The 27,039-nt window shown below is 49.1% G+C and overlaps 1 protein-coding gene across 10 annotated transcripts in view; it reads right to left on the bottom strand.

Moving 5' to 3' along the window:
* Positions 1-27,039, bottom strand: part of LOC147632902 (S-adenosyl-L-methionine-dependent methyltransferases superfamily protein) — a 150,461-nt gene that overhangs the window by 88,434 nt on the left and 34,988 nt on the right. For 4 of the 10 annotated variants that reach the window (XM_086807811.1, XM_086807810.1, XM_086807809.1 and 1 more), the window contains one exon: positions 23,139-23,279. The exons of 1 other annotated variant lie outside the window; for it this stretch is intronic. In XM_086807811.1, coding sequence (XP_086663937.1) covers positions 23,139-23,279 — 141 coding nt within the window. Of the gene's footprint in view, positions 1-23,138; positions 23,280-23,385; positions 23,556-23,600; positions 23,676-23,765; positions 24,369-27,039 lie in introns of those variants that run through there. 5 more of the 10 variants (XM_086807815.1, XM_086807816.1, XM_086807817.1 and 2 more) reach the window with 5 other exon arrangements.

Raw genomic sequence — 27,039 nt, 5'->3', positions numbered from 1 at the left:
TTCTTCCAAATACTCAGAGGAAGCGGGGCGAGCTGCTGGTCGGGAGAGATATCAATGCCAACCTAGCAACCGAGATATCGAACTGGAGTGCCCCTCGGGATCCACTGGAAATCCTCAACTGGTTGCCAAGTCGGGGCGGGTGCTGAGACTACCCAGAAACCACACAACTTGTGCCAGTTGATCTGTGCTCCTCATGCACAGCAGGAAACCTCAATCGCCTCTGCAAATCTCTGTATATTTCCCACATCTCCTGCCAGGAAAGCTGTTGTGTCGTCTGCAAACTCTGAGTCTAGTAGCTCCTCTTGCGTGTGGTGGGGAAGATGCAATCACTGAAGCCCAGTCTCCTGGCGGAGAGAAAACTACTCATGGCCTCGGCGACGATTAAAAAGAGGTAAGGTGCCAGAGGACAGCCCTATCTAACCGAGCGGGAGAGGGGGAATCTGTCGCCACGGGCTCCCTGAATGAGAACCAAGCTGTGTGAGGCTAAGTAAAGTCCTGAGACTCCATGAATCCACTCCATGGGGAATCCCATCCGGCAATAGTACCCTCCAGAAAGCTCCAATTCACCCTATCATAAGCTTTCTCAAAGTCTAGGAGTAGCACGATGAGGTCTTGTTGCCGCATCCTAGCCGAAGCTATCGCCTCCCAAAAGGTAAAGATGTTGTCCAGAATGCTCTGATCCTGAACAAAGCCGGTCTGGGTGTCGTGGATCAAGTCTGGGAGAAACAGCTAAAGTCTCCTGCTAATGGCCTTGGCCAAGATCTCATAGGTTGTCCCTAGAAGAGTGATGGATCTCCACTGCCAAATCTCCAATCTGTCACCACCCTCCTTGGGAATCAAGTGAATCAAGCCCTCTAAGAGCCTCTAGCATGGCACCTGTGATCATAATCTCATCGAAGGCAGCTCGAAGGCCACCTTCCATGAGGTCTCAATGGCGAAGAAAAAAGGAGACTCGAAGCCCGTCCGTCCCTTGTTGGAAATAAAGGGCAATGTACCTCACCACTGGGCCTGCCCACCCGGCATTGTACTCTATGTACTATATACCTATCCAGAAAACCAAAAAGAGGTACACTATTGTACCCACACACACTGTGTCATTGTCTCTCTCTCTCTCTCTCACCTACAATGGATGGAGATCGATGGAGAGACCACTTGTGTCCATGATCTCCAGGATGATTCGGGCTAAGGCCTCGGTACCCCATGAGATTATCCGAGCCGAGATGGGAGCACCACCGATCGTAGTCGAGGCTCTTGCCAGATCAGTGTCCTTCATTCATAGCACCTGGGAGCTTCCCCGACACCGGTATGCACGACTTGCTTTAGAGTCCTCTCATCGGCTAGCCATGGAGGGACACTTCATGTTGGTATGCGCAGATAGCATCCTGGTTTGAGCTCCACGGGTTCAGCTTAGACAGAACCCCACCCTTCTAGTACTCTCTAGAGGCACCCTCTCTCACCTTGACACATTCTGAGATTAGTAGAGTCATCACACAGGACCTGATTCAATTGGACACTAGGAGGATATGGCTAGAGCCCTCACAGGAGTTAGGGCCTCACAGGAGTTAGGGACGAAGATGGCTTTCTATGGAGACCATCTTCTCCGCACCACTGAGGATGGCTTTATACTTAGACCGAGCTACATGGATACCCATTTGTCTCATGGATTGAGGTGCGCCATTGGGCAGATCCACGCCTCTTCACATCAGTTAGAGATAGAGACAGGCAGATTTAGAGGCATACCTCCTGGGGACAGGATATGTCAGATTTGTTGGATAGAGCCAGAGATGGAGGAGCACTTCATCTGTCGCTGCACAACATATTATGAGATTCAAGGGCGCTACCATTGCCTTTTCAGAGAGGGATTTGGACCACTGGCTAGAGTCATGGACTATTGCGATCAGCGATGCTTGGGTTTTTATCTCTTGGAGATCCGCAGGCTCAGAGAGTCCATTATGAGGAGCAGACACCCGACTAGCAGGGAGTCCACACAGAGACAGATAACTGACTTCTTTAGAGGGACTACCCGGGAGGAGACACAGCCGACAACCCAACAGTGGGCACCCCGTGGGACTCTAGTTGAGAGAGCTATCCAGTTGGGCAGATCCAGATGCCCGAGGGTTCGCGGATCCTTACATCAGAGACGGTGCCTACACCGGAGGATTCAAAGCATCATTGCGAGGCATCTGGCTCGTCCGACCAGGCATCTCACTATGGCAGATATCCATGCCATCCGGCAGAGACCCATGCTAGAGCTCCTAGGATACTCCAGCCATATACTGTTGTACTCACTGTCACTTTTGTACTCCCCCATATTCATGTATTCATGTATCCATGTACTCATGTACCCCATTTTGACTAGTAGCATTAGCTTCCCACTCTCCCTAGTTGCTGCTTCCGGATCCTCCCTACTGATGTATTGTAGGGCTAGATACTTCAGTCCTTTCTTTTCTTTCCAAATAGTGTATCAGATGTCACGTGGTTGTAACTTTGGTCTCATAGGTCACTTTGGCCTTTTGAAGATGTTAATATAACATTTCATTTCTCACCTGCATAGCATCCACCATTGAAGCTCCGTTCTCTCTTCGATCCACGCATTTCAAACTGGTATCAGAGCTCGGGATTCGAGAGCAGGAGCTTGCGCAGCAGGGGAGCAGCAGTCGGCTTGAAAGCTCGCAGCTATGGCAGCCATGGCAGCTCTTCATTGAGGTTTGTCTTGATCTCATTTGCTTTGGCATCTATCAGGGCACCTCTGGACCTCATCAGGGCAGAGCTGGGGCATTATTGAGTGTGTCTTGAGCTCTTTTGGAAGAGCACTTCAAGCTGGAAACAGGACAACCATGTCTCTTTGCTTCTTGTGAAGCATAAGCATTATCATTGCCTATGAGCTTCAAGAGGGAGCTTGGGAGGGTCATTTGGGACCCCCCCACATTAGCATTGAGTCATTGTAGCCTTCCAGCCCTCCCAACCAGCCAGGCGCCATCACGTCAGCAGCCATGAGTCTGTCTCAGTTCTGGACAGATTGACCACAGGTCACTACTTTGTCATAACTTGAGCTAGAAAACTCGGATTCAAAAACTTTTTTTATGAAAACGAAGCTCGCTTCGCGCTCTACGATTTTGTAGAAGAGCTTCTGAGCTGATTAGGAGTGCAGGTATGTCTAAAATTGAAAACACAGAGGCTGTTTTCTGAGGACAGTGTATACAGATCTTGGCTGCAGGCAGATCAGCCCACTATCTTGATCATCTCCTTCATCATTGGCAACTCCACGACCATCATTGGATACTTGAGAGCTCATTCTTGAGCTTGGAATTTGATTCGAGCTTGGCATTGGCATTGGGAGTGTTTTACTCAGTTTCTTGGACTGTTCATAACAGTTTACAGGGCAGCATTGCATATGCTTGAATAGCATTGGTTGTTTGATGCTTATACATGCCCAAATGGATGCCTACTTATCATGGGATGTTATGCCTACCATTTGGTACTGATTTGGAGCTGACTTTGGCACTGTCATTGCTTATGGACATTATTGTATCACTTTGGTCTCATAGGCCCATTTGGTCTTTAGTAGACGCTTAGGGAGCTCGCTGTCATAATCCACCCCAGAATGGAGTTGCAGAGCGTATGAATCGGACCATTCAGGATAAGGTCCGTACTATGCTGTCTCATGCTGCATTACCCCATGGTTTTTGGGCAGAGGCTGTTATGACAGCCGTTCGCTTGATTAATCAGTCACCGAACAGGTCTTTGGGGGGAAGAGTCCCTCAGGAAGAGTGGTCGGGCAAGCCACCTTCATATTCTCATCTGAGAGTGTTTGGCTGCGAGGCCTTTGTGCATGTCCGTAAGGAGGAATGCAGCAAACTTCAGCCAAAGTCTTATAAATGCATTTTCCTAGGATATGGTGACGAGGGTGAAATGGGGTCCAAGTTATGGGATCCCGAGAAAAGGAAAATACTACGCAGAAATGATGTAATCTTCCGTGAAGATCGCATGCATAAGCAGCCCGAAAAGACAGAGGAGGTCAAAAGGGTTGTTTTCAGGGAAGATATACCTGTTGGACAGCATATTGTGCCCAGTAGACAGCAGCGAATACCTGCTATAAATGACCCTGAAAATGCAGGGAATGATGATGAAAATGGTCGGCAAGGTATTGCCCATGATGCCCCATAGTCTCAGCATGCTAAAATTTCTGGACAGCAAGCTGTAAATGCAAATTTGCAGGCCCCACAGCCCGTAAATGCTGAACCTTCGCTTCGCAGGTCGGCCCGACCTTCAAAACCACCTGATAGGTTTGTTCCTGGTGCTCAGTATGCTGCTGATTATGTAATGGTAACTGACTGTAGTGAGCCGTCATGCTTCAAGGAAGCAATGACTAGACAGGACGGCAAGAAGTGGTTCAAAGCTATGCTGTCAGAGATGGAATCTCTTGAAAAGAATGGTACTTGGGATTTGGTGCATCTGCCTAAAGGGTAGAAGATTCTTCCATGCAAGTGGGTTTATAAGATGAAAGTCACTTCTGGTTCCTCGCCAAAGTACAAAGCACGGCTGGTTGCAAAGGGATACAAGCAGGAACATGGGATTGACTTTGATGAGATCTTCTCTCCTGTAGTCAAGATGACTACTTTGAGAACCATCTTGGGCTTGGTTGCAGCAGCCGAGGATATGCAACTCATCCAGATGGATGTAAAGACTGCATTCTTACATGGTGATCTGCATGAGGACATATATATGCAGCAGCCTGAGGGTTTTGTGGCAAAGGGCAAAGAGCAGATGGTATGTAAACTCAAGAGAAGTTTGTATGGACCAAGAAGACAGTAGATGGCAGCCTGATTATCTTGGTCTTGTATGTGGATGACATGCTGATTGCAGGCAGGGATGTTCATGCCTTGGACTCTCTGAAGCAAAGTCTACATGGTAGCTTTGACATGAAGGATCTTGGTGATGCAAATCATATTCTTGGGATGCGGATACTCACGGATAGACCAAAGGGGGCTTCTCTATTTGTCCCAGCAAGAGTATGTATCCAAGGTTTTGCAGCGTTTCAATATGGAGGGGGGGAAAGCGATTGGGGTTCCATTGCCTCCATATGTGAAACTCAGTGCAGAGAACAGCCCTACATCTGATGATAAGAAGGCTGAAATGGCCAAGATTCCGTATGCTTCAGCTGTTGGTAGTTTGACGTATGCTATGGTTGCTACACATCCTGACATTGCCTTTGCAATGGGAGTGGTTAGCAGGTACATGGCAAACCCTGGCAAGAAGCACTGGGAAGCAGTGAAAGGTATTATGAGATACCTCAAAGGCACAAAGGATTTGTGCATCTGCTTTGGTAAGCAAAAAGCATCTGTCGTTGGCTTTACGGATGCAGACTATGCTGGACATGCGGATTGTAGGAAGTCCACGTCAGGGTATGTATTTACCTTCACGGGGGGATCAGTCTCTTGGATATCTAGGTTGCAGAAGTGTGTTGCATTGTCTACTACAGAGGCAGAGTATGTGGCTCCCACTGAGGCATGCAAAGAGGCCTTATGGCTGTCACATTTGATTACTGAGCTTGGTATTACCGAGGTTCCTGTCCTCCACTGTGATAGTCAGAGTGCTATCATGTTAGCACGGAACCCTGTATTTCATGCAAAGACAAAGCACATACAGGTGAAGTATCATTTCATAAGGGAGGTACTTGACAGCAAGAGCATTGAGCTGGTCAAGGTACACACTGATGATAACCCTACAGACCTTCTCACGAAGGGTCTTCCAGTAGAGCGGTTTGCCCATTGCCGACAGATGATGGGGATTGGATAGGTATAGTCTCTTCAACTTTGTACATACTTAGACTTAGCTGATTCTTTTTCTTCTACCTTTGGGCACATTGCCTTTAGGGGGAAGGTTGTTGGAAATAAAGGGAAATGTACCTGACCACTCGGCCTGCCCGCCGGCATTATACTCTATGTACTATATACCTATCCAAAAAAACCAAAAAGAGGTACACTATTGTACCCACACACTGTGTCATTGTCTCTCTCTCTCTCTCTCTCACCTGCATAGCATCCACCATTGAAGCTCCGTTCTCTCTTCGATCCGCGCACTTCATCCTTACGCATTTGCCCCTGGGTAGTGCAATCAATGCCTCCGCCAACTCCTCAACAGTGAATGGTGTCAATAAGAATAACCGAAGAGAAAGGGGAACCACCTCCCTCGTATGTGCCACTAGACCCTCTTGCATGCTTCCACCACCTGTGGAGATGGTGGGACAGCAGTGAGGAGGGATCGAAAAAAGTCTGTGTGGCGATGGCTTTCACCTGGGGGGGGGGGGGGGGGAACAATAGCTCCATCCTGGCCATGCAACCTACGAATAAGCGTCGGAGTTACTCCAAGAAGTTCAGGATCTACAAACTGGAGTAGCTCAAAGTGAACAATGACCCATATGTTGGGCCATTGAGTACTTTTGGAACGTATCCTCCTTTTATTCCGGATTTGTTTTCTAAGGAGGAGCGTCATCCAAACTTTGTGAGAGCTTGGTGAAGTCATTGGAAGATACATTTCACCATTGTTCGTTACTATTAGGAGCATAAAATAACGGTGGTAGAAATGTTTTTAAGAGGTCGTGTCTTCGCTTGGTGGCAAGATCTCGAGTCTAAACTCATGGCTCCTAGAACCTAGGAAAACTTCAAGACTGTGTTCTTGGAGACTTTTGTTAGAGAGCTTGATGAAACTTTGAATTTTCACCGACTTGAGAAAATACACTCAATACGGAGGCCTTTTGAGGCTTTCATCCAAGAGTTTCAAGAGCTTATCGCTAAGTTCTCGAATCTTCTAGATCGTTACATCTGTATGTTTTTCCTTCACTTTTTACCTCATGATTATCAAAACAAGGTAAGATGGACATAATCTGTAGAGAACTCATACCAAGGTGTTGAAAACTAAAAATCATGGCTGTTTTGACATCTTCTATGCTGATCGATGACTCCCAGGTGGTACTTTCACTGATTGGAAACTAGCAAAACATTCTCTCTCTGCTGGCCATACAGTTTAGAGGCTGAAAATCCAAGTTTTGGGCTAGTTTTGGCCTCTGGAAACCCAGAAACAATGTCTATACTCATGGCAAAAGTTTGGAAGACACTTTGTGTGGTGCACAGAGAAGGAACATAAGGGGGGAGGATGGGGCCCATCCTCGACCCCTAGTGTTGTGTATTGTGCAGGAATGTCTCTTGATGTGATCATGATAGTTATGTTATGACATGATGTATCAGAGAGGGATGTATGATCCCATGATGTATGCAATTGTGATTGTGTTGGATTTGCAGTATTTCTAAGTCTATGCATTCTTCTCAATTGTAACATTGGTATCAGAGCAAAGTTTTATGTTCTCTTCGAGAAACAGGAGATTGTGGACACTCAGAAAACTGATTTTCAACCAACACAATTGCTATGGCAAGTGATTCAAAAGAGCATGTTTCAACTTTCAACTACTACTGACCGTGAAGGCAGGAAAAGCAGCATGGAAATCAATCTACAGATATTATGTCAGAATTGGAAACTCTGAAGCATCAAGTACGGTGCTTGTCACGACCCTGTGTTTTTCTCTGGACAGTATGCAGGTGTGCACGGGGACGTGGTGGACAGTGTGAATGGCATCAGATTGGAGTCAAAAAGAAGCCCATGTGTGGACAACCCCAAGTGTGAAGGGGGCAAAGATACTTTAATTTAAAAAGGTTTTATAACCTTTGGTGGGCAAAAAAAATTAAAGTTATAAAGGTTTTAAAGCCTTGAGAGGCCCCTAGGCAATTTATAGAGACTACTCCACTTTTGGAGGCCCACGTTTCTCTCTTCTTTTCTTTCTCTTGCTTTTTGGAGAGGTGTGCAAGTTCTCATGCGTGGAAGAGAGGAGAAGTCAACTGCATATGTGGGCTGCTGGTTTTTGGCTGCGCACAGAAGAGCCCATGTGGATCTGTGCGATTGCAGTACACGGTACGGATGCTGCAGGTACAGGCGACGCAGGTCAGGCTGCTGCAGGTACAGGCGACGCAGGTCAGGCTGCTGCAGGTACAGGCGGCGCAGGCAGGTACAGCTACAGGTACAATCCACGTGGCAGCTGTACGACTGAAGGTTCAGGTGTACGACTGTACGACTGCAGGCATATGTGTGCGGATAGGTACAGCTGGTACAGGCGGCTGCTGTACGACAGCTGATACACGAGACAGCTGCACACTAGGGGCTGGTTTTTCCTGAACATAGACATCATGTCGATGGCATTCAACTGATGGAACTTTCAGCTTCTCTTTGCTTTGGGTTCGGGACTGTTTTGAGATCAGTTTGAGGACTGTTTATGGGCTGTTTTTGGTTGGTTGCAAATTCAGCTATGTACTTGGGTTTCCGGCTGCAAGTACAGGTCACTTGGTTATGTTTCTTGGCATGGGAGTGAAGCAAGCTCGCATGGCTGCGTGCTCATGGAGCAGACTGTTTTTCTTCCTGCTAGAAAGGAACAGAGGGACCTACAGTTATGGGCATCTCTATGTTTCCAAATAATTCATGAGGGAACAGGTAACTAGATGTATGCCGTTGTTGGCACTGTTGTTGAATGGTGTCATGAATGGTTCTGTATGGAAACAGGACAGAAGTTTCAAAGGGAAACAGACCTAAAGGTTTCTTGTGGAAACAGGTCGTAGGTTTCTCGAGGAAACATGTTTTTTGGGTTTCTCCAGGAGATAGGTCACATGCAGGCAGAAGGTACAGGAATGGACACATGTATGGTACAGCCTTGCTACTCATTGGACAAGGGACAGGGAATCCATGACAGAGATGGATAGTACCCTTGGAAGGTAGAGAGGGTTGGTACAGGTGTGTCGACTGTATGGTATGCTGTGCTGTGATACGAGTTCTCTTTTGAGAGACAGTTTGGGAGTCTGTGTTGTGATGCAAAAGCACTGGATGTGTCAGGGTGTGATGCTTTTTTTTTTTTCCGAGAAAAGATCCTTTCATTAGTTATATAAAAACGCCCATAGGGCTACAAAAGATCTCTCCTGCTCCTAAGAGAGAGAAGAGCAGTGAATACATCATGGCAGCCCGGGAGACTCTCCCTAGGTGCTGCAAAATACAAGCATCAGTATAAAGAACTGAGCGGCTAAATCATACAATAGGGGGGGGGAAGAGCCAAACAGGTGGCCTGTAGTGCCAACGGGGGGATCCCGTGTGTAAGGTGTAGAACGGGCCACAGCGCCAAGTGGTGTGAAAGGCCTGGCGCCGTAAGATCGCCTCATCCGAGTCTCCCCGGATGCGGTCGTACTGTCCTCGCAGGGTGTGGATCAACTCCTGCCAAATCCCCCGTACAGTCTCTGTTGGTGGCTCCAATCTCCCCTCAAAGGCCGTAAAGCACCGGGCCCTCCAGGTGAACCAGATGGTGAGGCTGCTGAGGAGCTCCCATCGTAAATCCCTCTCCTGTGTCCAGCTGGCGGACGAGAAATCCGGTGCCGGAACCAGGCGAGGCTGGCCCCTAATAAATCTGATGGCCTGACTGCCCTGCTCCATCTCATAGCCCATAGCAGGCCCTGACGAAGTCGACCAAGCAGCGGCACCCCACGTAAACACACCCTCTGGAGAGAGGGGGCCCAGAATACGCAGTATCCGCAGCCAAATCTGCTGTGCCTGAGGGCAGTCCCAAAGGCAATGTCTCTGTGTCTCCATAGGGTGGCCGCATCGGACGCAGGCCGCCGGAAGACCGCTGTAAACAAGCCAAGTGCCAACTGCTGAGCCCCTGTGGGCGACCAGCCACTGAAAAGCCGAGATCCTGCGGGCCTGCCGACTAGCCCAGAGCCGAGCCCAGAAATCCTCCAGGAACTCCTGTGAGAGTCCCTGCAATCGCCAATGCCCCGCTGCCGCTGGAGAAACCGTCCTCCTCGCCGTCAAAATATGCCGTCCCAACCGAACAGTATACTGGAAAAAGGTGATCTCTGTGGCCTCAAGGGATGCATAAGGATCATGCCACTCGTACTCTCCGGGGTCCCACTGTAGTCGGGCCAAGGGGCGCGCTGCATATGCCCATATGCGCCAATCCGGGAGCACATCAGCAGGGTCGGGGTCAATATGCCACTTCCGAGAAGCGGCAGCCACTACCCGAATCCTCTGAAAGGTGCACTCTGCAACTAAAGGTGACTCCACCTCCACTCTCTGGAGTCTGCCCTCATCCTGAATCTCATAGTAGAGGCATCTGCCATCCTCAGTGCTAGCTCTGACAGCAATCAGGATCTCCAACTGTGTAAAGGCTCCCATCCACCGTGGGGCCACTGGCTCGAGAGGTGTGAACCACTCCTCTGTAAGTGCCTCCTGAATATCATCCCTCATAATCAACCCCCCTCTGAAGTGACTCAGCCTCTCCACCTGGATCTCCTCTGGTAGACTGCAGAAAGCCTGCCAGTCTCCAAAACTACGAGCTGGGCCTGCCGCTAAAGGTCCCCAGGCTAGACGAGGCCGAGAACCCAGCATATGACCCTGCTCCGTACGAACCGCTGGGCTCCAGATGAGCGGCTGCCTGGCCCGCTCCTCAACACAAGAAGGAGGCCGCTGAGAGAGCCCCGGTCTCAGCAGCTCCCAAGCTCTCAGGATACTCAAAGCAAATCTGTCCTCCCATCCTCTACTGAGGCCTGTCCTCCTCATCTCTATGAAGATCCAGCGAATCTCTGGTGCCCAAGTACCCCCTGCAGGGGGCGCCCGAGCCTGCAGTCGCTGCAAGAGGAGCTCTTTCCAAGGCTCAGCGCCTGGAAGCAACCCCCGAACAATGAGCTTCCCCAATAAGGCTCTACTCTGATCGACTGGATCTATAATGCCCAAACCGCCCTGAGCCAGCGGAAGTGTAATAACTGCCCATGCAACCTTTGCCCGAGCTGGCTGACCGTCCCGCCCAGACCACAGAAAGTTCCTGATCAGCCTCTGTACCTGGTTGATGCAAGAGCTCGAGAAAATCCAGCAAGACGTAATGTACCACATGGTCGCTAACAGCACCTGATTTGCCACCACCACCCTCCCAGCCAAGGATAGTCGAGCTGTACTCCAATACAATAGCTTCTTCCGAATGCTCAGAAGAAGCGGGGCAATCTGCTGCTCAGGTGACAAATCGAGGCCAATCTGGCATCCCAAATACCGCACTGCTGTGCCTGGAGGAATCCATCTAAAACCGGGGTCCGGGCTCCATGCCGGAGTGGGAGCACTACTGATCCAAAAGGCCACTGTCTTGCGCCAATTGATCAATGCTCCCGAAGCTGCACTAAAAACCTGGAGCGACTGCTCACAGCTCGAATAAGATTGGCCTCTTGGCCATGCAAAAATAAGCCCGTGTCGTCTGCAAACTCAGCATCAAGCAAATCCTCCCCCCGGACTGGGAGCTGAAGTCCTCTCAAACCAACCTCCTCTGCCGTCAAATACATACTCATAGCCTCCGCAAAGAAGAGAAAAAGGAAAGGGGCGAGAGGACACCCCTGACGGACTGATCTGGTCAGCTCAAAACTCGGCCCCCGTCCTCCTGCAATCAGCACCTGGCTGCGAGCTGTGGAATACAGAGCTGCCACCCCTCTGATCCATCCTGGCTCAAAGCCCAGGCGAAGCATAGTGCCCTCTAAGAATCCCCAATCAACTCTATCGTATGCCTTCTCAAAATCGAGAAGCATCACGACCAAGTCCTCGCCAAGAAATCTAGCTCGGGCCGTCGCCTCCCAGAAAGTAAAGATGTTGTCAAGGATACTGCGCTCCTTGACAAATCCTGTCTGAGTAGCATGAATCAACTCCCCCAGGAAGGGCTGGATCCTCAAACTCAAGGCCTTTGCTAAGACCTTGTAGACAGTATTGAGGATCGTAATAGGCCTCCAATGCCGAATGTCATCTGATACTCCCTCCCCCTTGGGGATAAGATAGATCAAGCCCTCTGAAAAGCTCTGCGGCATCACCCCAGTGTCCAAAACATGCTGAAAGCCCCTGCGGAGGCCTGGCCCCAAAAGGTCCCAATAGCGCATAAAAAAGGCCGGCTTCAGTCCGTCCTCCCCTGGGCAACTATGTCACGGCAGGACCCTCAAGGCCTCGGCAAGCTCAATCTCTGACAGAGGCGCACCTAGAACTGTACGCATATGGTCTGTGACCCTCCTCTGCACATGGGCCCACACAGTCTGTCTGCAAACATCTCGATCCTCAGTGGCAGGCTCCGCTGAAAGCAGGTCACTATAAAAAGCAGTGGCAATGGCTCTGATCTCCCCGAGCTCAGTAGCTACCGATCCATCCGGTCTGCCAAGCTGGCGGACTCCTGCTCGCGCATGACGGGGTCCAGTGATCTCAAAAAACTCCCCAGTCACTCTATCACCAAGCTGCGTCCACTGAGAGGCCTGACGACGATAATAAAACTCATGTCTCTACTCCTCTACCTCTCTAACCTCCTGGCGTGCCTGGCTCAGCTGGGACGCCACCCACTCACATGCAGGCTGCTGCTCCTGAAGGCGCTGTAGCGAAGCAAGGCTGCGTCTCAGCCGTTGCTCCCGCTCGCGAATCTCTCCCAGTCGTGTCAAAGCTGCAGCGTGCAGAAAAGAGCTAAGATCAATGAGTCCCTGGGCACACTGGCCCGCTGCATCCTGGTCAGAGCACTGACTATCATGCCAGATCCTCTCAATGTCCTCAGCGAGACTGGGATCTTCAAGTACCCTCTCTGGGATCCTCAACTGCAAGCTGGGCTCCCGTGTCCCCTCCTCCAATGTCAATATAACTGGCGCATGATCTGAAAATGAGGTGCCAGCGAGAATGCCGACGGAGCCCCCTCGCTCCCCTAACCAATCGCCCACATAAAAGCGATCAATCCGTGATAGATTAGTCCCTCCCTGCCGGCGATCCGACCGAGAGAAACTAAGACTGTCCTGAGACCAGGAGAAAGCCCCATGCTGCCATGCATCAGTGATCCTCAGTGACATGCAAAACCGGTCCCAAGCTGCAAGCTCCATGCCGTGCACTGTAACATGACTGCCTCCCACCCTATCTGCCGGGTCCTCAAGCATGTTGAAGTCTCCCCCAACACACCAATGTGCGGCCTCTGGCAATGCATCTGTAACCTGAGTCCAGAACTCTGCTCTGGCACTAGCATGATTGGGCGCATAGATGTTGAGCACACCCAATAGCTCATCATGCATCCTCAGAATGACATACTGTGCTCTACCAGGCACAATGACCCCTCGATCCACAATGGCCTGCCGCCATACATCTGCAATAACCATGCATACTCCTCCCTGTCCACCCAAAGGACCAAACCCTGCAGACCAAAAAGTGTCCCATCTGCCAGGCATCACCGAACCATATCTCCGGATCCTGCTCTCACCCAAGTGGTGCTCCTGCATCATCAAAATGTCAATGCTGCCACCAACCAGGCACCTCTGAAGCTCCTGCCTCAAGCAACCTCGATAGCGTATAAAGTGTGCTCCGCCAAGGCCCTGTACATTCCATGAGATGATCCTCATGGATGCCCTGCTGAGGTGGATGCTGTCTCAGCCGTACGGCGGGCCTTCGCAAGCGGCTTGGATGGAGAGTAGTCCCCATCCGAGCGGCTGCGAATCTGCCCACCCGGTGTACTGCAAGAATCCCGGATTAGGCGCCAGTGGCTGTGGCCCATGGCGACTGCCTCCTGCTCTGACAGAGAAACCTCGTGTATACTCACATATCCAGGGTCGCGTGCCAAGTCTGCCACTATGCGCACGACCAAATGCCGAATCCCTGAGATATCCACACTCCCGGGATCCAAGAAAAAATGAGCCAACTCCCAAAGTCGACCTATCACATCTGTCACCTCCAGATCGCTCATGTGGTGAGAAAACTCAACTGCCTGAGTCTTCAAAGTGTTGAGAGCGAGCTCAAGAGTCCACTCCCGATCACAAGGTCCACATAGAGGGAACGAGAAGGCCACCGCTGAGTCTAGTGCCTCCTCCCCTCGGGCCGGAGGTATCACTACATGAACTCGAATGGGTGCTGGCTCATGGGGGCCCTCTGCTCCAAAAAGCCGTGTGAAGGTATAGTCAAAGGCCTCCGAGCGCTGTCTAATGCCAAGGTGACTCAGCCGACTGCGGATAGATGAAATCCGTGAGGCCCTAATCGGCATAGGTCTCCTCTGTGATGCTCGAGCGAGGTCAGTGCTCAGCGCTCTCCGGACTGCAGGTGAGCGCCAGGGAACTGCCAGGGTCTCCCGGGAAGGTGAGGCGAGCGGAGGGGGAGGAGGGGGAGGCGAGGGAGGTGGAGAGGGAGCTGCTGCCGAAACCGGAGCGGGGGCGGGAGGAGGCGATGGTGGAATCGAGGCGGTGGGAGGGGACGGGGGTGGGGGGGGTGAAGGAGGGGGAGCTGGCATCTCCTGGTCCTCGGTCGCTGCAGGGGTCTCCTCCTGAAGGGGAGCAAAGCTGTTCCTCACGGGAACCCAGTGAGGATGAGACTGTGGCTGCTGCTGCAGCGGTCTCTGGGCGTGCTGCTGTGGCTGTCTCCCTCGGCGGCGCCCCTGTCCAGGCTGCCACTCCGAGGTCTCTGTGGCCTGAGCAGGCGTCCCTGAGGCAGCCTGCCGAGCCGAATCTGTGGGCGGGCCATCAGTAGCCTGCTGCTGTGGTGAGGGTCGAGGTCTCCTGCGAGGGCAGGCCTTGGCCAGATGACGGACCTGCCTGCAAATGAAGCACTGGTTCGGGAGCCCCGAGAACTCCACTCTCTGATCTATCCACCCCCCCCCTATCCTAGGTAGCTGAATGACCTTAGGAAGGGAGGAGATGTCAGACACCAACACTCTGACCGAGGGTAGCCCCGCTGCTCTGGCCACCACTGAAGCAGCAGAGGGGCCCGTCTCTAGTACCGAGCCCACCAATGCTCCGAGCCTGGAGAGGAGCGGAAGATACTCCCAGCGGAGACCAGGGAAACAAACTGTAATATGGAAGAGGCGCTCTCCCTGCTCCGCCGCTGCTGGGTCAAATCCATGCTGCCAAGGTCTGAAGAAAGCCCGAGCACCCCTGATGTCCAGAGGACTCATGGCAAGGACCTTGGCAACGCTCTGGGCGGCCTCGAACTCGATCTGATAATGGCCCCGGCCCAGGAGCTGTACATCCAGGATCTTGCCCACATCTGCAAGAAGGCGGGCCTGAAGAAGATCCCTGATCTCCCCTCTGCTGGGGCGAGTGCCGACTATACGGCAGATAGTGGAATGAGCCTGGAGGCGTTCCACCTCTGCGGTGAGGCTCGCTTCCTCTTCCGGCGAAAGAGAAAGCCTGATGGGGATGACCTCGGGGGCGGGCGAGGGGGCTGCGGATGAGTCCCTCTGAGACGAGGCGGGAGGAGTCTCCATCAGAGTCTGAAGCTCAGGCGAAGGCGAGGCGAAAGCGGAAAACCTGCAAGAAACGGGCTGCACACAAAGAGGCGGAAGACCGGAGGAAAAGGGAAAAAAACACAAAACCCCCTGGGGGTGGAAGACAGCGCGAAGGAGGGGGGGGGGGAGTGGGCGAAAAGACGGAGGATAAAACCAGGGGGGGCGGGGCGCTACTGAAGAAAGGCGAAGAGGCTAGGCGGGGGGGGGGGGGGGGGGGGGGCCAGCAGGCGGAGAGGCTAGGCGGGGGGGGGGGGGGGGCGAGCAGGCGAGGAGGGGGGGGGGGGGGGCGCAATGCGAAAAGAAAAAAAAAAAAGGGGGGGGGGGGAGGGCAGCAACGCGCAAGGAAGGGGGGGGCGGGGCGCTGCTGAAGATAGGCGAAGAGGCTAGGCGGGGGGGATGCGAGCAGGCGGAGAGGCTAGACGGGGGGGGGGGCGAGCAAGCGAGGAGGGGGGGGGGGGGCGCAGCAGCGAAGAGGGGGGGGGCGCAATGGCGAGATGAGGGGGTGGGGGGGGGGGCGCAGAAGCGAAGGCAGGCAGGCGGAGGAAGGAGAGGGGGCGCAAGGAGGGCAGGCGAGCAGCGAGCAGCGTGCGTAGGGTGAAGGCGGGAGCTTCAGCGAGCCGGGTAGTCGTCATGCATATATCTCGGCTGCGTCAGGGTGTGATGCTGTTCATAGTGTGAGAGGCTATGGATGGTTGTGGCAGCCTTGATTATGGGAGAAAGCTTCTATATGCAGACTCAATGTGAGAGAGTCTTTCGATGTGAACAATGGCTGGACTTATTTGTGGATGCCGAGTGGACAAGAAGCCATGATGCAGGTTCTTTGCAGGCTTCAGGGGTTCTACTGTGACGGCTGAGTTTCCAGCCTTATTGTAATCAAAGCTCTTTTGATCAATTATAGAAATACCGCAAGGGGCGCCACTGCGATTTGGGGCCAATCGGTGTCTATGTACTGTTTGCAGGAGCACTCTAGCTCCCCCTGTTTGTTTTCCTTTTCTAGGTCCTCAAAGGCGTTGAAGTGTTTTATGTGCGAGTGTTTGTTTCACCGCCCGTCTGGCCGGTTTCAAGGTTCCGTTGCCGGGACACATCGTCGACTTTCTCAAGGAGGCGAGCCCGTGGTTGTCACATCAAAAGCTTCAACATGAGGAAAGTGAAAAGGAAGTGCACAGGGTTGTGTGTCTTTGCCTACATGAGGTGAAGAGCAAGAGCTGAAGATGAAGCTCAGGAGAAAAGACACCAAGGACAAGAAGTAGTCGGCTAGGAACAAGAAGCAGTTGAAGTGTTATGGTGCAAAACATTCAACAGTTTGTCACCGGTCGTATCTTCATAGAGGCTTCATGGGTTCGGAAGACAATTTCTTTCTATGTTTGGCAGTGGTGATCTACTATGCTTCATCGAGGACTTGTGCTTACCACTTGGGTGGAGTGCAAGCAGGTTTTGGGTGCCTGAGGATGTATCAGATGAGGCTCAGACGGAAGCGGAGGAACTTGACGAGATTCTTATTCCCGAGCAGATACTGGCACATAAGGAAAGAAAGGTACAGGGTAAGGTTTCCCGTCGCTATCCTGTGAAGTTCAAGAGCTTGGAAGAAAGTGCTCTCTCGCATCGAATGGTCTCCCCATCCTGCTTCTATAGCTTCCTCGCTTCGAATGGAAAGCATACATTGGAGTGCTGTTTTTTACTCTCCCCTTGCTGTACAACAACCAATCAGAGCTTACAATCTTATGAAATTGGGCATCCGGTTCATTGACGATGTAGTGGATACTACAGGGCAAATTCTTTCTTTTCCGGCAGCATGCCAACAATACAATCTTGGGATGCATCATAGATCTATATGGAAAGCTATTGCATATCTTTTACACCCTTTCATTCCGATTCCAACATTGGATGTAAGAGACAGGCTTCAAGATTGGCATCTTCAGTCTTCAAGTTCAAGATTATCCTCTCAATCTTTGCATCTATTGACTTCTATACAGGCTTATCGATTGATATTACCTCCTCCATGGATTGCTCAGCATGCTAATTCTCTTTGGCATCTGGATAAGTCTTTAGCTTGGTGGAAAGCAAAACTAACATTGATATGGAAGTTGAAAATGCCATTGAAACAGAGACTCTTTCTCTGGAGATGCATTGTCGGTATTTTTCCAGTGGGAGTGAAATTGGCTCGAAGAAGGATTGCCTCTCCTATTTGTCCAAGATGTCATCATACTACTGAGAGTGCTCCGCATTTATTGTGGTCTTGTTCATATTCAAGAAACCTTCTAGACAAGATCTCCTATTTTTTATCTCTCAGATTTCCTGCACACAGGTTCTACAAGTTTTTCTGGATGTTTGGCACCTTATCAGCTTCATTGTCACAGTATTCTCTTTTCTTCCATTGGATCAGATACTGGGCCTTATGGACCCTCTGGCTACAGCGAAATCATACATATCTGAATTCACCCCTTCAGTACCCTTATGAGTTCTTCCGACCCTCATTGCGGCAGTCCTTATATGATGCCGTGCATGAGGGAGATTTGGATGTTTCTGTATTCAGCTTTTCTTTTACTGTTTCTGATGGATAGGGCATAGGCTCCTTTCTTAAGCACTGCCCTGATCTTGCATAGAACTTTTTTACTGCTGTTTTTAAGTTATAAGGTTTAGACATCCTCCTGATGTCAAACCCTTTTGTACATTTATGATATAATGCAATTTGTGTGTGTGTTTATACAAAAAAAAAAAGTGTGTGTGTGTGTGCGCACCTCCAACAAGTCACTGTTTTTTCCCTTCTATGTAAGATAGTTTTCCATAGAGCATCCGGTTCATTGACGATGTAGTAGATACTAGAGGGCAAATTCTTTCTTTTCCGGCAACATGCCAACAATACAATATTGGGATGCATCATAGATCTATATGGAAAGCTATTGCAGATCTCTTACACCCTTTCATTCCGATTCCAACATTGGATGTAAGAGACAGGCTTCAAGATTGGCATCTTCAGTCTTCAAGTTCAAGATTATCCTCTCAACCTTTGCATCTATTGACTTCTATACAGGCTTATCGATTGATATTACCTCCTCCATGGATTGCTCAGCATGCTAATTCTCTTTGGTATCTGGATAAGTCTTTAGCTTGGTGGAAAGCAAAACTGACATTGATATGGAAGTTGAAAATGCCATTGAAACAGAGACTCTTTCTTTGGAGATGTATTGTTGGTATTTTTCCAGTGGGAGTGAAATTGGCTCAAAGAAGGATTGCCTCTCCTCTTTGTCCAAGATGTCATCATACTACTGAGAGTATTCCGCATTTATTGTGGTCTTGTTCATATTCCAGAGACCTTCTGGACAAGATCTCCTATTTTTTATCTCTCAGATTTCCTGCACACAGGTTCTACAAGTTTTTCTGGATGTTTGGCACGTTATCAGCTTCTTTGTCACAGTATTCTCTTTTCTTCCATTGGATCAGATACTGGGCCTTATGGACCCTCTGGCTACAGCGAAATCATGCATATCTGAATTCACCCCTTCAGCACCCTTATGACTTCTTCCGAGCCTCGTTGCGGCAGTCCTTATATGATGCCGTGCATGAGGAAGATTTGGATGTTTCTTGTGTTCAGCTTTTCTTTTACTGTTTCTGATGGATAGGGGATAGGCTCTTTTCTTGAGCACTGCCTTGATCTTGCATAGAACTTTTCTACTGCTGTTTTTAAGTTCTAGGGTTCAGACATCCTCTTGATGTCAAACCCTTTTGTACATTTATGATATAATGCAATTTCAACTGGTTTTACAAAAAAAAAAGATTGTGTTGGATTTGTAGTATTTCTGAGTTTAGCGTTCTTCCGAACTTTGACACCAGTGGCGTATAGGAAAGTTTGTGATTGTCTTTATAGACAATATCCTCATGTATAGTAGGATCCTCGAGGAACATGCTAAGCATCTGAGAATTGTGTTAAATATTCTCAAAAGAAGTCTTGTTTGCTAAAGAAAGCAAATGTGGTTTTCTTTAAACAATAGATGACGAACCTTGGACACGTTAAAACTGTTAATGGTGTCCACATTGATTATGAAAAAATTAGGAAGGTATGTGAATGGCCAATTCTAAAAACCATTACCCAAGTCGGCCTTTTATGCTCATGTATCGTTTTCAGCCTAGAGCCCCATGGATGATTGGCTTGGAGAAAGTCCGAGTTGGCGCTGCGGTTGACTACAGCAAGACATGTTGCAGTTTGCAAGAGAGATCATAAAGCGTGGGCAAGACAAAGCGCAGCTTTACGCCAACCAAAAGTGATCAGCTAGAGTCCTCGAAGGTGGTCAGTGGGTTTACTTGAGAATCCCAAAAGACTCTCAGGTAATGGGGACTAGAAAAGTCTATAAGTTCCGTCCGAGATTTGCTAGACCTTTTATGATCTTGAAAAAGATTAATGAGGTTGCTTATAGGTTGCGTCTCCCCAATGGAGTACGTGAGCATCCTGTCTTTCATGTAAGTAGACTGAAAGAGGTGTTGGGTGTAGGAGATAACTTAGTTTCTGACCAAGAGCTCACAAGACTTGAGGATCTATCAGTCTATGTTCCCCACGAACCAGTGGCTATTGTGGATCATAGGGATTGTACCCTTAGTAATCGGATTATTTCTAAGTGGTTGATTAGATGGAGCGATCGTTCTGATGAAGACAACACTTGGTAGAATGTTGCTTCACTTCAACCCTAGCATCCGGATTGTCTCAGTCTTTCTCTCGTTATGAGGGGGAGAATGTTATGTCCCGTGTTTTGTGGGCATAACGTGGCTACTATTAGACGCCGGCCGGACAGTTCTTGTAGTAGCGTGAACTGATCGAGTGGCTATATAGTTGGGATTGTCGCTCATTTGTGCACAATTTGAGTTGTGGAGCTCCACCTTGGGACTGGGGCATCCCAAGGGTCCCAGCTAGTGGTAAATCCACTGGTGGACAGTGCTAATGACAGCCGAGATGGCTGGGGGTGTGCGATATGGGACACACATGCTTTGTGGGCACAAGCCTACTAGGGTTGTGTCAGTGTCTAGTTCAGTGGGTGGCTTACTACCGCGCGTAGTTTGGAGCCTAAGGTTGGGCTGCAAGTACTCGCCAAACCCTTAGATTTTCCCTTTGTTGTTTTGTGATCTTATGATGATATGCAGCAATGCCAAGTAACGGACGAGCTTCATGGATGGTAAACAATGACAATCGGTCTTGGGCAAGCACACAAGTAAGTGGAACCTTATATTGATGTGTTTCAAAGGCTCCTCTTCTGCTCCCGAAATGTGATGGGTCTATCCTAAGCTGCCCTCTGTAAGAGTGAGGCAATCTCTCCAAGACCCAAGTCTAGATCCGCTCCAATTGATCCATGTCTAATGGTGAGAGCTCCCCAAATCTCCTCGATATGCATGCCAATCTTGGTGCTGGACCAGGCTCTCTGGGATGCAAACACTCTATTGCCTCGCTAGTATCTAGGGATCCTCTAGGTGAAGGAGGACACAAGCATGGTCCGACAACGTGGTGCCTGCAACAACAGTCACAGGGGACGGGGGGGCGGACCCCTGGAACGGGGGGACGGTGTTCCACAACGGACTGGAACGGAGACAGGATGGGGACGGATGGGGGACGTGCGAGTCTGAGGTGTAACAGCAGGAAAGAATTTCGGGGACGCCAGGACGACTCAGGCTGTGGGACGGGACGTACTGGGACGGTCAACTGATTGTTGGGCAGTTGCCGTTGCGCATTGTAGCCGTTGGGTCGGCGCATTGTAGCCATTGGGCGGCGCACTGTAGCAGCCCCTCCCCACTTGGCCCATGGCTATAAGAAGAGCCTCCATGCTATAAGAAGACACACCTCCTTGCTCTTAGCTCTTAGCTCTTGCCTCTCGTCGCTCGAGTCTCCTTCAAAAGCTTCAACCTTGGCATTTGACTCGACTTGTGCCTAACCCAAATGTTAGGCGGAAGATCCGTGACCAGTTGTCCAGGTATAGGAGCTTTCAGGGCTCTTATGGAGACATGGATGCACAGGATGATCGCTTCAAAGTTGGGGTTGGTTTGTGGTGGGAAGATTTTGGTTTCAGATGGACCTGAACTTCAACATCTAGCCATCCGCATTCTCAGCCAAGCAGTGAGTTCCTCTTGCCTAGAGCAACTTTGGAGCTCATACAGTCACATTACATCAAAGAAGAGGAACCATCTTGGGGTGGAACGGGCAAATGATCTAGTCTTTGTGAGTGCAAACTTGCGAATGCTTTGCAAGAGTGCAACTGCAAAGGCTGATGCATTTACCGAGTGGGAGATGTATCAGGATGATGAGGAGTTGGAGGAGCAAGTGGAGGACATCTCTATGGAGCCTGCAGGCATTGCACGGACCCATGATCATGAGGCCAGCAATTCACATGCCCCTTGAGGCTTTTTGACATTTGTACTACTCTAGTGATAGTCTCTTTTTTGTATGCCACTTACGTGGTTAGGGCCTAGGCCTTTGCCCTTGTCTTTTGCTTTAGCCTTTGGCACCTGGGTGCTCGATCTCCTTTTTTTTGTAACACCCATTTTTTTGCTAGTATGACTTAATATTGATGCTTTGGAAGTGTAAAGTGACTTTGTTTTAGTATTGTTAAGTTTCTTGAATGAGTGCTTACTTAAAATTGCATATTTTGTATGCCGTCCCCCGTTCCCCGTCCCGGTTCCCAAGAATCCCCGTCACCCATCCCCGTTCCCCGTCCCATGTTACTATGGCCTGCAATGATGCCAATCATGCCTCCCCAAATGCAAGCTCACTCATCCATATAAAATCTGTCAATGCGGGAGAGGTCCAGTCCATGTATCCTCCTATCCGACCTTGAGAAACGGCTGCCCTGTGGATGCGTCATAGTTCCGGTAGGTGCCGAGGGTCATGTCCTCTTATGGTGTGTATCAACTCCTCCCACGCGGAGTACTCAGCCCCGGATAGAGTGTCCACTCCTCCTCCTTGTCTATCCTCTGGTTCCTCTAACATATTGCAGTCCCCTCCCATGCACCAAAATCTGCCTGGGGAAGCTCCTGCCGCACCTGTATCCAGAATTCTGTCCTTCCAGCCACCCTGTTGGGGGCATAAATGTTGAGAAGACCCACCCAGGTCCTCCCCAACCTTGATGATCACCTACTGGGCTCTCTACTGTACGATTGTGCTGGAGCCCAGCACTGCCAGGAGAAACTGCTCACCGACTGAGATGCATACACCCCCCTGAATCCCCTCAGGACCAAAGGCAAGATACCAAAAGATGTGGCTACGCCTGGAAAGACTTCCCTGCTTCTATGGGTGCATCCAGCTGAGAGGTGGTGTTCCTGAAGGAATAGGATGTCCATTGTCCACTGAGCTTCCTACTACAAAGAGCATGCTTTTATTCATGGTATATTGATTTGATTTAGTTATTTGATTCACGGCTTTAAATCTTCTTCATTGGGATGCTTATTGGGATGATTGTTTCTATGAGTAATTAAGATCTGATCAGGCCAACTTTTTCACAAGTTTGGGCCAATTTACCTTGCATTCCTCTCTTATACTAAGAGCATATCCATATCAGCATACACATAGCATGCTTTTGCTCATGGTTGATTGCAATAGCCTTGAATGTTAATAAAAAGTCTTTGGATCTGAAATTTAGATCTTGGTTAGATCAGGCACTTTGGGTTCTTTGAATCCTACAAAACCCCATGCATAATATCATGAAAAGTGACAAGGTGAATAGATGCCTTGGTTGGATCAGGCACTTTGAGTTCTTTGAAACATACAAAACTCCATGCATAATATCATGAAAAGCGACAAGGTGAATAGATGCCTTGCCTGAACAACTCTGTACCAGTTGGCAAAAATTCCTCGTATTCTTTTATGCCAGCTGTAACAGTGAGATCGAGAAAAACCTCCCTGGTAGAGAATGTCTTCTTGCAAGTACTGCACTTAAAGGCAGACCTTGAAATCGCAGCTCTGCAACTCCCGCAAGACCAGTTTCAGTAAAGTAGCAATCATATGGGAATGAACAAAACACCACCACATCAAATCAAAAAAAAAAATCAAGCTCCTCCATATCTACTTTAGCATTGTTGTTGTTGGAGTGTTCCCTTACAACCACGTGAATTCCATGTATGGCCTGAACTTTCCAGAGCATAATCAGCAAGTCTTTCAGACACACAGGTACAAAAAAAATAGAGATGCATTATGACTTGATTATAATTCCAAAGATGATTAGGACTTATAAACAAGTGTAAAATCCAAAACTGAAGAGACTAGCCATCAAGTAAAAGTTACCTATCCCATCAACTCAAAAAACAGTGCATGATGAACATGACCAACAGTTGTCCAGATAGCATTCGGAATAGTATGCTGTCAAAAGAAAGGCTAGCTATCACACGTTACAAGCTAAAGTGTGCTACCCATCTCACGAGTGATAAGGGAGAGAATGATGAACATTACCAGAAGTTGTGTAGATAGCACTCAGATTAGTCCGTGCTGTTACGAGGACAGCGGGGGGAAATCACTGTAGAGCTGTAGTAGTTATGCTGTGAACAGGCTAAGAAGCCGGGGCACTTTTTCCCTCTTATGAGGTTTTTTCCCCATCACAATTTTGCGCCACAGAACAAGCACCGCCTCTCTTCCACATTGGCCGTAGCTCAGCTGCTGCACATGCTGCCATAGCCCAAGTGCTACTTCTAGACAGCAGTTGCAGCCGCCTCCAGAGCCGCCATCGCTCAGCACCACCAGCTGCCACCCTCAGCAATCGCCACCCAGCAACGTAGCAAGGAGGCCCAGCACAGCCGATTCCTCCCAGTGCTCCAAGTGGCAGCCCATTCACAATCGACAAAAAAATTGGGGCTTTTAGAATTTTTTGACAAAATAGACTTCCGCATCAAAATTGGACCATCACCAATACTTACAAATTGGGGGTTCTCGAAAAATTTGTCTCCTACGGCTTTGATTGCAGCAATTGACCAATAATCTCTATAAGTGTATACATATGCTGCCACCACATATGCCACATGTCAAACCATGATGCCAAGTGTCCCTAAGAGGTGTCACCTACATACATCATTGCTTACATAAGATCCTCTTAAGAGGTTGTTCCCACACATAAAAGAACCCACACACTAGTGGTCGGTCAAACGCACTAGAACCACTTTTTTTAATCCTAGAATACTGGAACCGCTTTGTTTAATCCTAGAATACTAAGTTATTAGGTGCTTTTACACAACCACCTAGCACCTATTTATTCCCACATTCATCACTATGATATTTAACATCCCGCCCCATAGTGATAAAGTGGCTTCCTGGACTAGTTTTGTTTCGTCTTCTTGCTCCTCCTCCTCATCAGATGTAGAGGTAGCAAAGTTTTTGGATTCATCCTGAGTCTTCAGCTTGGCAAGTCGCTTACAGTCCTCATGTAGCACCTAGGTTTGTGGTAGCAATGATACTATTTGGGCATTTAATTTTTATGTTGTAATGATGGGATTGTCATGATGCAGTCAAAGTATATACAGAATCTGCTGAACAGGTTTAATCCTGAGGATTGTAAGCCTATGGCTACACCACTTGAGACAAGTGCAAAGCTTAGCATTCGAGATTCTGGAGAGCCTTTTGATGAGACATTATATCAGCAAGCTGATGGATACTTGATCTATCTATTCAATACGAGGTTGGATATTCAGTATGGGGTGTCTCAATTCAATAGATTTATGCATAGTCCAAGTACCACGGCAGTCGTCTTGCACTACCATATTCCCTAAGAGTCAGAGAGCATTGGCAGTTGTGAGGAACCTTGTGTTCCATGCTCACCCCAAGCACATTGAGGTGCATTATCATTCTACTAGGGAGAGACTCCTCCCTACAGGAGTGATCAGCCTGGTTTATGTGCCTACACATAACAACATGGCAAATTTGTTCATGAAGGCTCTTTCTCATGAAAAGTTTGATTAAGGCTTTGGGCTTGCTACCATTTGGGGATTGATTGGCCATATGATCCCTATACATGTTCACACCATCACTATAGGGGTTTGTTGATCTTGATATGGAATAAAGACTGCCGAACTAGACCAATGAGGTGGTAGCTCAAGTGGTGAAGTGTTTGTCTTGGGACCGGGAGGTCCTGGGTTCAAACCCCCACTAGGTGCTCCCTCGGCGGCATCGCCTACGGGCGGAAAAAATGCCTACACGTGGTGAAAATCGGTTAACTATGGGAGGATCTTGAGCCTAAGGCCAATAGGGGAAAAAAAAAGGGACTGTTGAACTAGTATGCAGTATTTAGGGTTAGTCATATCGTAGGTTGGCCAATGTTGAGGCCACCCTACAACTGGTTGGAATGGAAACTTAACCAACCACGTCGCCTGACTAGAACCATATTTTAGACTAAAACATAGACCTATGTGCTTCCAAACCCATGTAAGGTCATCTTGGCGCCCAAACGGGCCCCGTAACCTTAAGGATCAAATGTCTCAGTAAGAGCCTCTAGAGTTCAAGGTCACCTGCTATCCATTTTTTAATGTACTCCTTCCATCCCTCTTCCAACCTTTCATTCGCATACTACTCCTCACACTACCAAAGAGGGTGCAATATGTTGGCAACCACGTGGATTGGATCTATGGAACCAATCCCACCGGTTGTTCCAAACCTGTAGAATGTCCTAGAACCTCTAAATCAACCATCAAATACTATGCACAATCATTTGAAACAAGGGGACAATTGTTACCTCAAGTTTCCGACCATAGAGTAAAGTTTCCAAACTTTATGTTAGTAGCTAAGACTCAGAGAGAGCATGTTATGTAGTATGTACCTCTCATCTAATGGGAGAGTGCATCGGTTAAGAGCCTCTCCAATCCAATCCATGAACTTGTACAAGAATCCAAGAGTATTTCCCTCCATGTCAATGATTCAAAGAACGTTGTAGATTTGGCTGAAAGCCATTCACCAAAGCCTCAGCCTCTTGCCACCAACTTTCTCGCACCACAATGCGTGCAAAAGCAACTACCTTGGGTGCTCACAATCCTCTCATCCAGTCCTGAGATGACCACAATGCGCATGAGTCTCTAGTGAACTTTCAACCACGATGAACATATACCCGCCCTTCTCAACCACAATGAACGTGGCCTGTGAAGGCTTCAAAAGCTGACGGTTGCTGTTGGCACAATACATTGCTAAGACCTTGGGCTTCTAGGTAACAAACTTCACTATGTTGCGAGAAGTGTTGAAGACATCAGCAATCCACCCAATCTTTGCGGCATCTTCAATGAGAAGGTCAGGCTACGAGACGCACATGTAGTCCATACAATCTCTAGGAACTCATCCTCTAGCATCCGTTCCATAGAGACACAGTTTTTGCCATTGTTAGTGACCTTGCACTATGTTTTGTTTGCCTTATCTCAATGATAGCTTCCTGCTGCTGGTGTCTTAAACTCTCTTGTCACCATTGTCCCACGCAGAGATGCATCAATGCCCTTGCACGAGGACACCAAAATGTTGTACACATTCCTCTTGCATACATCTATCCACCTATCTCATAACATTGTGCAACCATACTTGGTCCAAGAGGATTTAAGTGGCTCCACCTCCACCTCCACTACATGTTGCTCTCTTTTGAGCTCTTTGTCAAGCAAGCTCTCATAGGAGGGTCCCTCCCACTCACATCCAATGCGGCTGATTGCCTTCATATCCTTTCTCCATCGCGGGGTATGCACAATATTAAAAGGAAAAGCACATT

This window comes from Cibotium barometz, chromosome 13 (genome assembly GCF_041138505.1).
Source record: "Cibotium barometz isolate CiBa-2024 chromosome 13, ASM4113850v1, whole genome shotgun sequence".
In the NCBI taxonomy this organism is placed as follows: Eukaryota; Viridiplantae; Streptophyta; class Polypodiopsida; order Cyatheales; family Cibotiaceae; genus Cibotium; species Cibotium barometz.
The sequence above is the reverse complement of the archived record's forward strand: the minus strand, read 5'-3'. Positions and strand labels throughout refer to the sequence as shown.